This window comes from Mercenaria mercenaria, chromosome 16 (assembly GCF_021730395.1).
Source record: "Mercenaria mercenaria strain notata chromosome 16, MADL_Memer_1, whole genome shotgun sequence".
In the NCBI taxonomy this organism is placed as follows: domain Eukaryota; kingdom Metazoa; phylum Mollusca; class Bivalvia; order Venerida; family Veneridae; genus Mercenaria; species Mercenaria mercenaria.
The window spans coordinates 64,372,466-64,386,058 of NC_069376.1; the positions used below are offsets into that span (position 1 = coordinate 64,372,466).

Below are 13,593 nucleotides of genomic sequence, written 5' to 3' on the forward strand. Positions count from 1 at the left end.
TTAGAAAATTTTTGAAAATTTTCCTATGTAAAAGCAAGTGACCCCTGGGGCGGGGTCAATTTTGACCCCGGAGGTCATGATTGAACAAATTTTGTAGAGGTCCACTAGGCAATGCTACATGTCAAATATCTAAGCTCTAGGCCTTCTGGTTTATTTTTTTAAAATTTTTGAAGATTTTCCTATAGAAATCTATGTAAAATCAAGTGACCCCTGGGGCGGGGTCAATTTTGATCCCGGGGTCATGATTTGAACAACTTTAGTAGAGGTCCACTAGACAATGCTACATGTCAAATATCTAAGCTCTAGGGCTTCTGGTTTTTGTGAAGAAGATTTTGTAAGATTTTCCTATATAAAATCATATGACCCCTCGGGCAGGGTCAATTTTGACCCCGGGGTCATGATTTGAATAAATTTGGTAGAGGTCCACTAGGCAATGCTTCACACCAAATATCTAAGCTCTAGGGCTTCTGGTTTTTGAGAAGAAGATTTTTCAAGTTTTTCATTTCGGTTGCCATGGCAACCAGAGTTCTTCATGGAATTCAATTCTTTGACTAACATTTGTAGAGCTTCACCCAAGGAACATTCCTGTGAAGTTTGGATGAAATTGGCCTAGCCATTTATGAGAAGATGTTGTTTAAAGTAAAAGTTTACGGACGGACGACGGACGGTGAGTGATCACAATGGCTCACCCTGAGCCTTTGGCTCATGTGAGCTAAAAAAAGGTTCATATAAAATAAACTAGACATAAAACTCCCATCAATATGTACACCAAGTTTCATTCAGACAGGATCAAAACTGAATAATGTGCAACAATATGCGTGTAATAATGTTACATCCTAAACAGGGAGATTACTCCAGGAAAAATATTGGACAATTATTTATAAGCGCATAAACTCAAGGACTTTAAAAATGCCCCATCTATGCACTGAAATATTTGATCCAATATTTTAATAATTTGGCAATTTGTGCATATATTTATGAGTTATGTATGAAAAAGGTATTAGGGTGATAATTTTTCTTTAACTACCTCTAATGAAGCTAATATTCGGGTAAGTTTTATTTGGATATACAGAGATTTGTTTGTCATCCCCATATAAGAAGATCTGTTTAAGTGAATTTACACCATTGAAAATAAACAGATTGACCAGTTTGTCCAATGAAAAAAGGATGAATTGATTTTTACATGCAACATGCCAACCTAGGCGATGCTGACATAATTTTGGTGATACTCCACAGATATAACTTGTTGGTGTTTGATATTTTTGCATTATGATGTTTCAACATGTAATATCATTTGATTTTAATAAATGTGCACTGTGAATTTTGCATAACTTGAATTACAGGCAACAATAGTCACACTTCAAGTGTCACGAAAGAAACCACCGTGTCTGATCAGATTTAATGAATAATAGTAAATGAATATAAAAACAAGAGCTCGTAGAACACAAACTGGTTTAATCATATAATGTAGAATAATTCAAAGTATGGCATGCAATAAGTAGCAGTGTAAGGACTATACTTTTTTTGGAAAATTGTGAAAAACAAGAGCTCGAAGAACATGAAATGCCCCTGATGCATTCAGTAACTGCACAACGAACAGAAATTATTTGGTCACTGTGCACTGAATATTTGACATACTGACCTCAAATCAATAATATGGGTCATTTACCAGTTATAAGTGACCTCTGTATGAAATGTGATCTTAGACCAAAGCATTCTCTAGTTATTTGGCAAAAAAAAGTTCTACTGTTCTGGGTCAATGTGACCTTGACCTTTGACCTACTGACCTCAAAATCAATAGGGTAAATCTGCTAGTCATGACCAACCTCCCTATCAACTTTCATGATCCTATGCCTAAGTGTTCTTGAGTTATTATCCAGATACCCTTGAAATGTTCCTGGTCACTGTGTCCTATGACCTTTGACCTACTGACGTCAAAATCAATAGGGGTCATCTGCTGGTGATGATCAAAATCTCTTTTAAGTCTAATGATCTTAGGCCCGAGCGTTCTCAAGTTATAGTCCAGAAACTATTTAATTGTTCCGGGTCACAGTGACCTATGATCTACTGACCACAAAATCAATAGGGGTCATCTGCTGGTCATGTCCAACCTCCCTATCAACTTTCATGATCCTAGCCCAAGCATTCTTGAGTTATCATCTGGAAACCATTTAACTGTTCCGGGTCACTTCGACCTTGACCTTTGACCTACTGACCTCAAAATCAATAGGGGTCATCTGCTGGTCATGACCAACCTCCGTATCAAATTTCATGATTCTAGGCCCAAGCGTTCTTGAGTTATCATCTGGAAACCGTTTTAACTGTTCCGGGTCACTTTGACCTTGACCTTTGACCTACTTATATCAAAATCAATAGGGATCATTTACTGGTTATGACCAACCTCCCTACCAACTTCCATGATCCTAGGCCTAAGCGTTCTTGAGTTATCATCCTGAAATGATTTTACTGTACCGGGTCACCAACCTCCCTACCAACTTCCATGATCCTAAGCCCAAGCGTTCTTGAGTTATCATTCTGAAATGATTTTACTGTACCGGGTCACTGTGACCTTGACCTTTGACCAACTGATCTCAAAATCAATAGGGGTCATCTGCTGGTCATGACCAACCTCCTTATCAACTTTCATGATCCTAGGCCCAAGCGTTTTGTAATATTGTTAAGTGAAACAAGAACTGTTGGAGGACAGCAACGCTCGTCTATTCAACAGCCTTGTCAATTGAATGAATACAAAAGTCGAAAAAGGGGCATAATTTTGTAAAAAAAAACCCAAAAAAATGGAAAGTGTGTGATGTTTCAATCCTTTCCCAGTTTCAATCCATTCCCACTAGCAGTTACTGAGATACCAGCTTACATACAAAACCTTAACCAAGAATTTCTAAGTCGAAAAAGGGGCATAATTTTGTAAAAAAGCAAAATAGAGTTATGGAACCTGTGCAATGTAGGTCAGTTTATCACAGTGACTAAGTGTGTGAAGTTTCAATCCATTCCCACAAGTAGTTACTGAGATACCAGCTTACATACAAAACCTTAACTAAATCGGGACGCGGACACAGACGCATGGGCGAGTCCAATAGCTCTACTATTCTTTGAACAGTCGAGCTAAAAATGTCATAACTTAAGAATAAAGGCCAGACAGAAGGCACAGATGTGTGTCATGCTGAAGATGTATACAGGAATTGGATGGAAACTGTAGGAGGAATTCAGTGACACAAGAAAGTGTGATGGACAGACTGAGGACAGACAGTACAAACATTTCATATGCATAGGAGCAAAATTTAATAGAATGTATTAACAATGGCTTTATGGTATCTAAGTCATAATTATATAATTATGAGGACCAACCATAAAAGAAAGACATAACTAGCAAACTGCCTGTATGTCAATTGTGTTACCTTAAATCAATAAATCTCCTATTGTTATTTCTTCCCTATGTAGTAAATTATGATCCAACAATGATGTAACCATGTGCTTTGCTCCAAGAAACTTAAAACCTGAAGTGTTCTGGTATAGAGTCACTTAAGGAAAACTGGTGCGAAATAATTTTGAAATCTGGCCAGCAGTTTCAAAAAAGAACTTTTTTCCTTTGGTTGCCATGCCAACCAGATTTCTGCAAAGATTACCTAGATTTGAAAGACTATGGAAGGGGATCATCCAAGGAACATTCCTGTAAAGTTTGGTTGAAAAAGGCTCTGTGGTTTATAAGATGTTCCTTAAAGAAATTGAGGACAACAGACGGAAATACAGTTAGATGAAGGAAGTACATTCGACAGCCCTAAACACTCACCCTGAGCACTTCACATGCTAACAAAAAGTAAAGCCAAGAGCTGTTTGTAAAACACATGATGCCTGTCCATGGTCATTTCCAGACTATATACAACCTTGCTATACAGTCTGATGGCTACAGATCAAAGCATTCTCCAGTTAAACTCATCAAACATTTATTTTAGAATTGAGGTCACTATAACTTTGACATTTAAACAACCAGGGTCAATTACAGAGTACAAGTTATCATTACATGAAGTAGAAAAGTCTTTGGCTAGAACATTCTTTTTGATTGGACACACTGACCGGAAAGAAAAGGAATCATATCTGATTACCATAGGCAGCTATCCAATGAAGTTTGACAATTGTAAGCAAAAGCATTCTCTAGTTAATGATCTGAAACCAAATCCTCCACAACTGGACAAACTGACTAGCAGACATGGTCATTCTTCCTCAAAGAGGGTAACTATAATAAAGTGATTTGGTTGATTTTCAGGAAATATATCTTTATCAAAACAATAGTGGTATGTTATAATGAGTAAAATAGATCTCTACTGTCTTAAGTAAGAAAGAATTAACCTTACTGCACATGTTAAACAAAACAAATTGAAAAATCATATATTTTCTAGACGGCACTGCTGTTTTGTCAGATGCATGCCCTTTTAAACCTTAAGTGTCTCTGTCAACACACTGAGAGGTTTACTTCCACTGATGATAGATCTACATCTAGAAATATAACTTTTCTTTAATATGAACAAGCTGATGTGCTCTCATGTTTCCTTTCTGTGTAAAACCTTTTCCACAGACGTTACAAGTGTAAGGCTTCTCTCCAGTATGAACTCTCACATGTAATCTCAGGTGGGAAGGTGTAGAGAAGGACTTCCCACACGTAGGACATACAACAGGGTCAGCTTATGAGGGTGAACAAGTATTCCAAGTTTCAAAGCAATAGCTTTGATAGTTTAGGAGAAAAGCTGACCTAAACATAAAACTTAACCAGGCAACGCCGACGCAGACGCCGACGCCGACGCCGACGCCGACGCCGACGCCGACAACCGCTCAAGTGATGACAATAACTCATCATTTTTTTTCAAAAAATCAGATGAGCTAAAAATTAGTCAAAAATCATAATTTCGTAGATATCTTACAAAATTTTTACATGGAAATTGTGCTTTTAAATAAGGTAAGATAACCATTCACAAATACATGTAAAGTCAAAACTGAAACTTTTAAACATTTTGTGTCAAAAACTGCTCAAATTTACAATGGAAACATGTACCATCAAATTCATTTTTTGACTTTAAAGTCAAAACTTACCAAGTTATTTGAAAATTTAAGAATATCCTGTTCCCTGGTCCTCAATGCTCTTTACAACAATGTATAATATCAATATTTACAAGAAATTAGAGAAAAAACTTCTGATACAAGAATTGGATCAAATTGTAGTTCTTATTTTTACCAATAGAGTTAACAGAAATAGTGCAATTATCTCCCTGAAAATGTCTGACTGCAAGGTATATCTGCAGAACTTTTAATATCTACAGGTACAGATTTACAATTTCAATTCCTTGAAATGATCTCTCTCCATTATATACTCATTAAACTCCCTGTTAATCGCCAGCTGTTCTCTCTGGAAGGTCTATTCCTAAAGATGAACAGACATATGTGACCTCAGTTGACTTTTCTGTTTAAATCTCTTTCCACAGATATCACAACCAAATGGTCTTTCTCCAGTGTGAATTCGCATGTGCATAATCAGGTGGGCTGGTGCAGAGAACTGCTTTCCACAGATGGTACAGCTGTGTTTGTTTTTCTTATAGGCCTGGTCATGAACCCCTGAAACACAGAAAAATGAAACTGAGAAACCACTTATAAAGCTTGAGTTTTCACATGCAAAGAAGAACTAAATTTAACTCCATCACTATGAACAAACTACTTTTGCAATTCAACCTACAACAGTCATATTAAATTTGTTAAATACTTGCATATTTTAGCTGCTGGTTATACTTCAAGGGGTAAATTTTATTTTCATTAATGATTTTATCCAGTTTATATGTTGATCTATTTGCAAGTTACAATACTGTGCAATGTCTATTAACAATATATCCCAGAAGAGCAAATATAGATCTATAAAGACAGATCTTTCCTTTCCCATTTGATAACATTCTTAGAAAACTGACCTGTCTTGACAAAAGGGTATAAATATAACAAATACCATTCTTCTCTCTAGTTTAATTATTCCGTAACTACTTATCTACACAAAAAGACCAAAATAACTGTACAAAAATTGCAACTGCGAGTAAACAACTAGTAAAACATAAAACAAGAGCTGTCCGTAAGACAGCAGGCTCCACTATTTGGCGATTTGACAGTAAAATGAATTTATGTCTAAATTATATTGTACCAAAGTTATATCCAGAAAGAGAAGATTGCCAAAAAAAACTTTAAGTATGAAAGGGGCATATTTCTGTCAAAAATACAATTAGAGTTATGGGGATTGTAACAACACATGCAGATGATGATTATAAAGAAACATTTTTAATTTCAAGTGATTATCTTTTAAAGTACCAAAGATATGTCTATAAACAAAGCTTTCGAAAAAATGTAACATGAAAATAATTCCAAGTATAACACCTTGGTGACCTTGACCTTGTATAATGGACCAAGCCCCTGCATATATTTTGTTTGTATGCTGGACAATGTTTATGTGAAGTTACAGTAAGATATAAGCAATAGTAACAAAGATACGATAGAAAAACAAAGGTTGCCGAAAAACTTTAACCTTAAAAATAACCCAAGTATAACACCTTGGTGACCTTGACCATGGGTATAATGGGCCCAGCCCCTGCACATACTTTGTTTGTATGCTGGAAAATGTTTATGTGAAGTTACAGTAAGATACAAGCAATAGTAACAAAGATATGACAGAAAAACAAAGGTTGCCGAAAAACTTTAACCTTAAAAATAACCCAAGTATAACACCTTGGTGACCTTGACCATGGGTATAATGGGCCCAGCCCCTGCACATACTTTGTTTGTATGCTGGAAAATGTTTATGTGAAGTTACAGTAAGATACAAGCAATAGTAACAAAGATAGGGACGGGAAAAACAAAGGTTGCCAAAAAACTTTAACCTTAAAAATAACCAAGTATAACACTTGGTGCCCTTGCCCTTGGGTTAATGGGCCAGCCCCTGCACATACTTTGTTTGTAGGCTGAACAATGATAATGTGAAGTTACAGTAAGATATAATAATAAGCAATAATAACAAAGAAAAACAAAGGTTGCCAAAAAACTTTAACTAAGAAAATTCACACCGGCGCCAACGCCAGGGCGAATAAAATAGCACCCCTATTCTCCGAATAGTGGAGCTAATAAGCATTGAGATCTTGTGAAACAGGATGTGTTTCTGTCACAGACCTAATAATTTGTTTTCATATGAACAGACATGTGTGGTTTGATCTGACTTTTCTGTTTGAATCTCCTCCCACATATGCCACAACTGAATGGTCTTTCTCCTGTGTGAGTTCTCATGTGCATAGTCAGGTGGGACGGCGCAGGGAACAGCTTCCCACAGATGGTACAGCTGTGTCTGTAGTTCTTAAAGGCCTGGGCATGAGCTCCTGAAACACAAAAAGATAAAATACAGAAAAATCTTTGACATGACTATTGAAATGGAGACAGAACAAATTGGGGTTATTTTATACCGCTTGAAATTGCATATTTTCTTTCAATTAAATTGAAAATACCCAAATTTACACACTTTAAGAATTCATGCTTTGTAGCTGGACATTCCTTTGAAGAAAATGTTATTTTGCTTTTCCTGTCTCAGTAAAGTCTCTTACAGCTCTTGAGAAGAAAATGAGCATAATTACGCAAAATATGAATAGCCTGAGTTATCTCATATTAACATGGAATCTTGTTTTTTCTTTTGGGGGTGGGGGTGGGGGGGTGGGGGAGGTGTTAACATGCGGTATGAATACAGACATTTCAGCCTTGCTGGTAATGTTTGCAGTGCATTTTTCATAACTAACAAGATGATGACCTGAATTCTGGCCTTAAGTGAGGCCTGAATTCAGACTTGAAGTGAAGTAAATTGCTAAATGATAAAACACGTTACAATACATCCCTTATAAATGATATACTTTAGAAATTTTAGAAAAGGCCTGCAGATTTCCCCCGGAAAAAAATATTCACCCCAAACAATATGGCCTTTTTCAAGGGGAAATTAAAACAATTTCAAAGCGAAATTGCTTGACCTTTGACCTAATTGACAAAAATCAAAAAAAAAGGCACCGTCCATGATCAACCTCCTATTAAAAGGGTTTCCATTGAATTCCTCAAGTATTGTTTGTAAAAAGTTTAAAATGATTTGAACATGTTGGAACTCAAAATCCACCTACGGTGTAAAATCTGGTTTACGGAAATGACCAACCTTTAAAAAATTAGGCTTCCCCTTGGATTTCTAGCCTCAAAACCGTTTAAAAGTTATGGTCTCCGAAATAAAGGGTTTAAATGTTTCCCGGGTAAAACTGGGCACTTGACTGTGAACTTAAGATTATTCAATTAGTCCCAAATTTAGAAAAACTTTTGTCTTTGTATTTTCATGATTTAAACCTGTGTATTAAAAATTTTATGACCCTAGGCCAAGTTTCTCAAGTTATCATCCGGAAACCTTTAACTGTTTCCAGTCACTGTGACCTTGACCTTTGCCCTATGACCTCAAAGTAGAATTTGGGACTGTTTTTAAATTATGTTACACAGTTTACCAAAATTTATGATCCTAGGAACCAAGCGTGTCTTTAAGTTACCAATCTTCCGGAGAACCTTTAAAAATTTAACTGGCCTTTAAGTCATCAAAAACCTTGAAACTTTTGCCCTTTTACAAGACCTCAAAGTCAAACTTGACCTGCATTTCATGATGTTACACCTGTGTACAAAATTTATGACCCTTGGCCCAAGCGTTCTAAGTTATCACCCGGAAACCTTTAAGTTCAGGGTCACTGTGACCTTGACCTTGACCCCAAATTCAACTTGACCTGTATTTTCTGATGTTACACCTGTGTAGCAGAAATTATTTAAATCGGTCAAGCCTTTCATGAGTTATCATCCGGAAACCATAAAAACCAACATACTGACCGACCGTCCAACCGCCAAGCTCACTCCTATATACCCACTCCAAACTTCGTTTTGTGGGGGTATAATAATGAATAGTCACCCGGAACATCCCTGAGGCTGTAACTCCTGGAATTCAAGGACAAATTCTGAAATGGAGAGGGTGTATATAGCTAGGCGCAGTACAAGGCTGCATTTGTACTGTCTTGCTTCAAAGCTTGCTTTTACAGCAATGTGATAGTGTCTGTCTTAGAAGTGGGAGGCCCCAGGTTCAATGCCTGCCATGGCTGCAATATTTTCAATCTGTTAGATCATGTGGATTTTGCTTCAATAGAAAAATACTACTATATCATTATTCACAGGGGAATCAGTTCATAGATTTTGATTGTGCCAATCCATTAAAATAATGTAAATAATAAAAAAAAGGTCCATTAATTTTATGAAATTGTAAACATGAAAAAAATAGCCGAGTCTCAAATCAGTGAAACTTTATGCTCATTCGAGCATTCGCTGACATACCACTGACACTTTATAGTAATCTTCACATTTATTAAGCAGATATTTCACATTTCCACGATTTCATCTATTGTGACATTATTAACTTGCACTTGACAACAATGTACTTGGCCATCAGTGATAAAAGCATGCAACTTTTTTACATTCAGAACATTTTTGACCATGAACTAAGCAACAGGCTTTACGTCTGACAAATTACTGGTTTTTAGCCAATATATTTTACCTGATTATGATGTTTTGATAAGAAATAGTTTTTGTATGCTAGAATAATTTTCAACAATGCTTTTCATAGAAACTCCTGCTAGTAAGTTAAAATTGCAACTTAAAAAATTGCGGGAATATTGGAACCACCCAGGCCGAAATGTTTAAGCTGAGAAACTAAACAGTACCAATTATAAACACAACATAAATGTACTGCTGAACAATCTGAGAAGATCAAAATATAACTAACAGCCCTGACTGAATGTACGGGGAGACTTTTTACAGCCACCACATGGACTAAACAACGCTGCTGTTATGATAAAATGAAAGTAGTGGAAACTCCACAGGTCACTCAACATGACAAAAAAACCGGAAATGTTGCAGGACCTCCAAGTTTAGCCTGTTTTTCAGGGAAAAACCTGTCTATATAAGACTTTCAAAACATTGTTGGGGTGTATGGGGTTTATTAAACCCCTTTTGCAGTTTGAAGTTTCATTTTATTTCGGGGGTTTCAAAAACTTTTTCGGGCTTCACGTTTTTTTAAAAATGACCAAAAACCCAAAAATTTTTTTGGAAAATTGCCCTTTGGGCCCGAGGTTTTCTTTCCCGGCCAAACCCCATCTTTTAACATTCGTTTGATGGGGTTTTTTCTCAGTCAGGGGAATTCTTTCCAAAAATTTTAATGTATTCCAAAGAAAAACCCAAATTTTCCACCTTTTCAGGTGACTTCCAGAACAAAATTTTGGATACCCGACCGGACTAAAACTCCTGGGGTCAATTTTTATGAGTTTTTTAGTAGAAGATACCATCAAAGATAGAATGGGGAAAACTTTTTTTTAAATTTAAAAGGGTGGGCAAAAGCAGGAATTTCTTGCAATGATTGCTGATGTTTGTTTGTATTGTAGCCAGAAGAGGTAACCAATATGGGAGACTTCTGAAGACTTTTAATAACTTTAGTTGGAGGATAGTGTAAGATACAGAAGATACTCCAATTCCAGAGCTTCTCTGGTATTCTAGCGGGCCATGGTCGAGGTATCCATACACAGGACTCTTTTTCCAATGTTAGTAATTTTTAGTAGGAAGAGAAGATAAAACTCACGATCCGTTGTTTCATAGTCAGACAGTGTTACCATTGGGACACTGTGAAGATTCTAGTATGTTTACTAAATACAGGTTTTGCTTTATTAAAATTCACTGTCTCAAATGTAACAATTGCTTGTTAACCTGTCACATAACACTCTACCCTGAAACAAATTTGTACAGAATGTGCATAAAGATGAAACCCTTTTCACTTTTTTCCTTTTTTAATGAACACCTGTAACAAAACAAATATGAAACTACTAGACCATTCAGCTGAGATCTTTCTTTTTTGGGAGTTTTTTGTAACTACCTTCAGCAAAAAAAAGAAAAGAGAAAAGTAAAATATTTTATCAAACATCCAATTTATTTATTTAAAGCACTCATCATAATTATACTAAACTGTCAAAAGTACTTTTCTTCATGTTAGGAAAAGAAATACCTTTTTCAAACAAAAGCACCGCCGTGCAGGTGCAGACGCTCATCTGATTTTTTGTCTCTGTATATTAGAAATATTGTCCTACACATGATTTTCTAAGTCCAAAAGGGGCCATAATTCTTGCAAAAAGCAATGTAGAGTTACAGTATTTGTTGTGCAGAGTCAGCTTTTAATAGCAAATAACTGCTCTGAGTTTTAAAGCAATAGCTTTGACCATTCAGGAGAAAAGTTGACCTAAACACAAAACTTAAGCAAGAAATCTGATATTTTCTAAGTCCAAAAGGGGCCATAATTCTTGCAAAAAGCAGGATGGAGTTATGTTTCTTGCTGAACCGAATCAGCTTATGATGGTGAACAAGTGTTACAAGTTTCAAAGCAATAGCTTTGATAGTTTAGGAGAAAAGTTGACCTAAACAAAAAACTTGACCAAGAAATTGATTTTCTAAGCCCAAAAAGGGGGCCCTTTAATTCTTGCAAAAAGCGGATGGAGTTATGTTTTTTGCTGTCCCGGGTCAGCTTTTGATGGTGAACAAATGTTGCAAGTTTAAAAGAAATAGCTTTGATAGTTTAGGAGAAAGCTAACATAAAACTTAACCAGGCAACACTGACGCTGATAACTCATTTTTTTTCTTCAAAAAATCAGATGAGCTTAAAATGGCATTAATACCATTTTCTTTCACATTTCTTTTGTCAAGTTTAGGGATATTATATATAACAGGAATCAAATATATTATAGGATTAAACATGTAAAAAGCTTTAAATAAATATTATGTCCATAAGCATCCATTTACTTTCATCGTCTTTCAGTTCTATAGATTCTGTTAAAGAACAGTTACACCTTCATGTGAAGTGTAAACACCATGTGAACTCCCAGTTAGCATTATTCTCTTAATAAAACGCACCTTGAAAACAAAAATATCTGTGATTTTTATTCTAGAATAAGCAATTATTATTTACTGCCATGAATTTTTCAAGGGAGGTCTGGTTGACACACTAAATGACTTGCAGAACAGATTACATCTTGAATAATTTATGAACATTCAATCTATGACTACGTAGATGTCCTTTCTGAGTGAAGCCTCTTGAACATACGTCACAGACAAATGGCCGTTCTCCTGTATGTGTTCTTCGATGACGTTCCAGAACAACTCGATCAGACATAACTTTAGAACAAAACTCACACTGATAGATACCAGGCCGGGGACCATTCCTCCCTGAAATGAAATGAATAATCAATAGATCAGAATTCATTAACCATAAGCCTGCTAAATCTCTAAGATGCAGGCTGATCTTGGTCTGCACTGGCCGAAAAGGCCGAATCACTTGCCGCCAACAGGCTAAAGCTTAAAGAAGTGCTATATGCTGGTTCAACTGAATGTTTATGGGTGAACATATAAAGATAAAGATAAAAAACTTTTACCAAGGAAAGAAACAATACAGAAGTAGTCAAGTTGCATATCAGTAGTTGACTTTTAGATATAAAATTTATGGACATGTTTTAAAATGTTGAAAGATGACAGGACACACTTGAACAATAATGGCCACATTTAGTGCCTTGACTTCCAGAAAGCTCTGCTGTAATTTTAGTCAAGAGCCAATGCATTGTAAGCACAGTTTTTAGCTGCAAATGCAGAGACAATGTATATGTTTACAATTATATATATATTGCCTGAACCAAAGTTATATAATACACACTGGTCATATGTCACATCATACATGTATGTAGAACAAGACAATAACAATATATTCAGTTTCAAATTTATTGAATAAATGCCCGAAATTTCAAATTCATAGGTGGACATAAAGAAATTTCCCTTTTGCAGCACAGATAACCAAACAAAATATTTTTGGTAATTCATGACATAAGCTGGTCACTTGTATGACACACTACTTGTTACTCACTATAGCTTGATCACCTAACTCCATCATACAGCCTCAAAACAAGAACTTGTACTTCCTTTACTTTGACTGATCAGTAAAATTTATAGCTCAGTGAAAATCCATATACTACTATAGCATTATTCAAATTTTTTCTTTAGATCAAATGTTTTGTTTTTTTTCTATCCAATTTCCTTGTGTTTCCTTTTCACTATTTCCTTGTTTGATCATTTCACTGTCACTATTTACTTCTTATTTAAATAGTATTTATATACATTCAATTAATATCATATATGACTTCATTGATGATCATCATAAATTGCATTGTAGAGCAAAATTCGAGGGCTTAGAGCGAAACTGGTCCATCTGGATACAGAAATATAAGCAGATAGACTAGTTTCGCTCTCAAAATGCTATCCTCCCTTAATTATAACTGTTTCCAAGACACACACTAGCTTAATTAATATTTCTATAAATGCTAAAATAAAAAGAAACCTATCATTGCTGACTTTCAAACCAACAAGGAAAACCATCTACCGAACATAACTGATATACATTACCTCTGAACTAAATTATTAATGGTT

The 13,593-nt window shown here is 35.7% G+C and overlaps 1 protein-coding gene across 4 annotated transcripts in view; it reads right to left on the minus strand.

Annotated features, from left to right (window-relative positions):
• Nucleotides 1-13,593, minus strand: part of LOC123540335 (zinc finger protein 490-like) — a 126,430-nt gene that overhangs the window by 34,026 nt on the left and 78,811 nt on the right. The window contains exon 5 of one of the 4 annotated variants that reach the window (XM_053527262.1): nt 4,903-5,619. The exons of the other annotated variants lie outside the window; for them this stretch is intronic. Coding sequence (XP_053383237.1) covers nt 5,429-5,619 — 191 coding nt within the window. The 3' untranslated portion in view covers nt 4,903-5,428. Of the gene's footprint in view, nt 1-4,902; nt 5,620-13,593 lie in introns of those variants that run through there. 4 annotated transcript variants of the gene reach the window in all.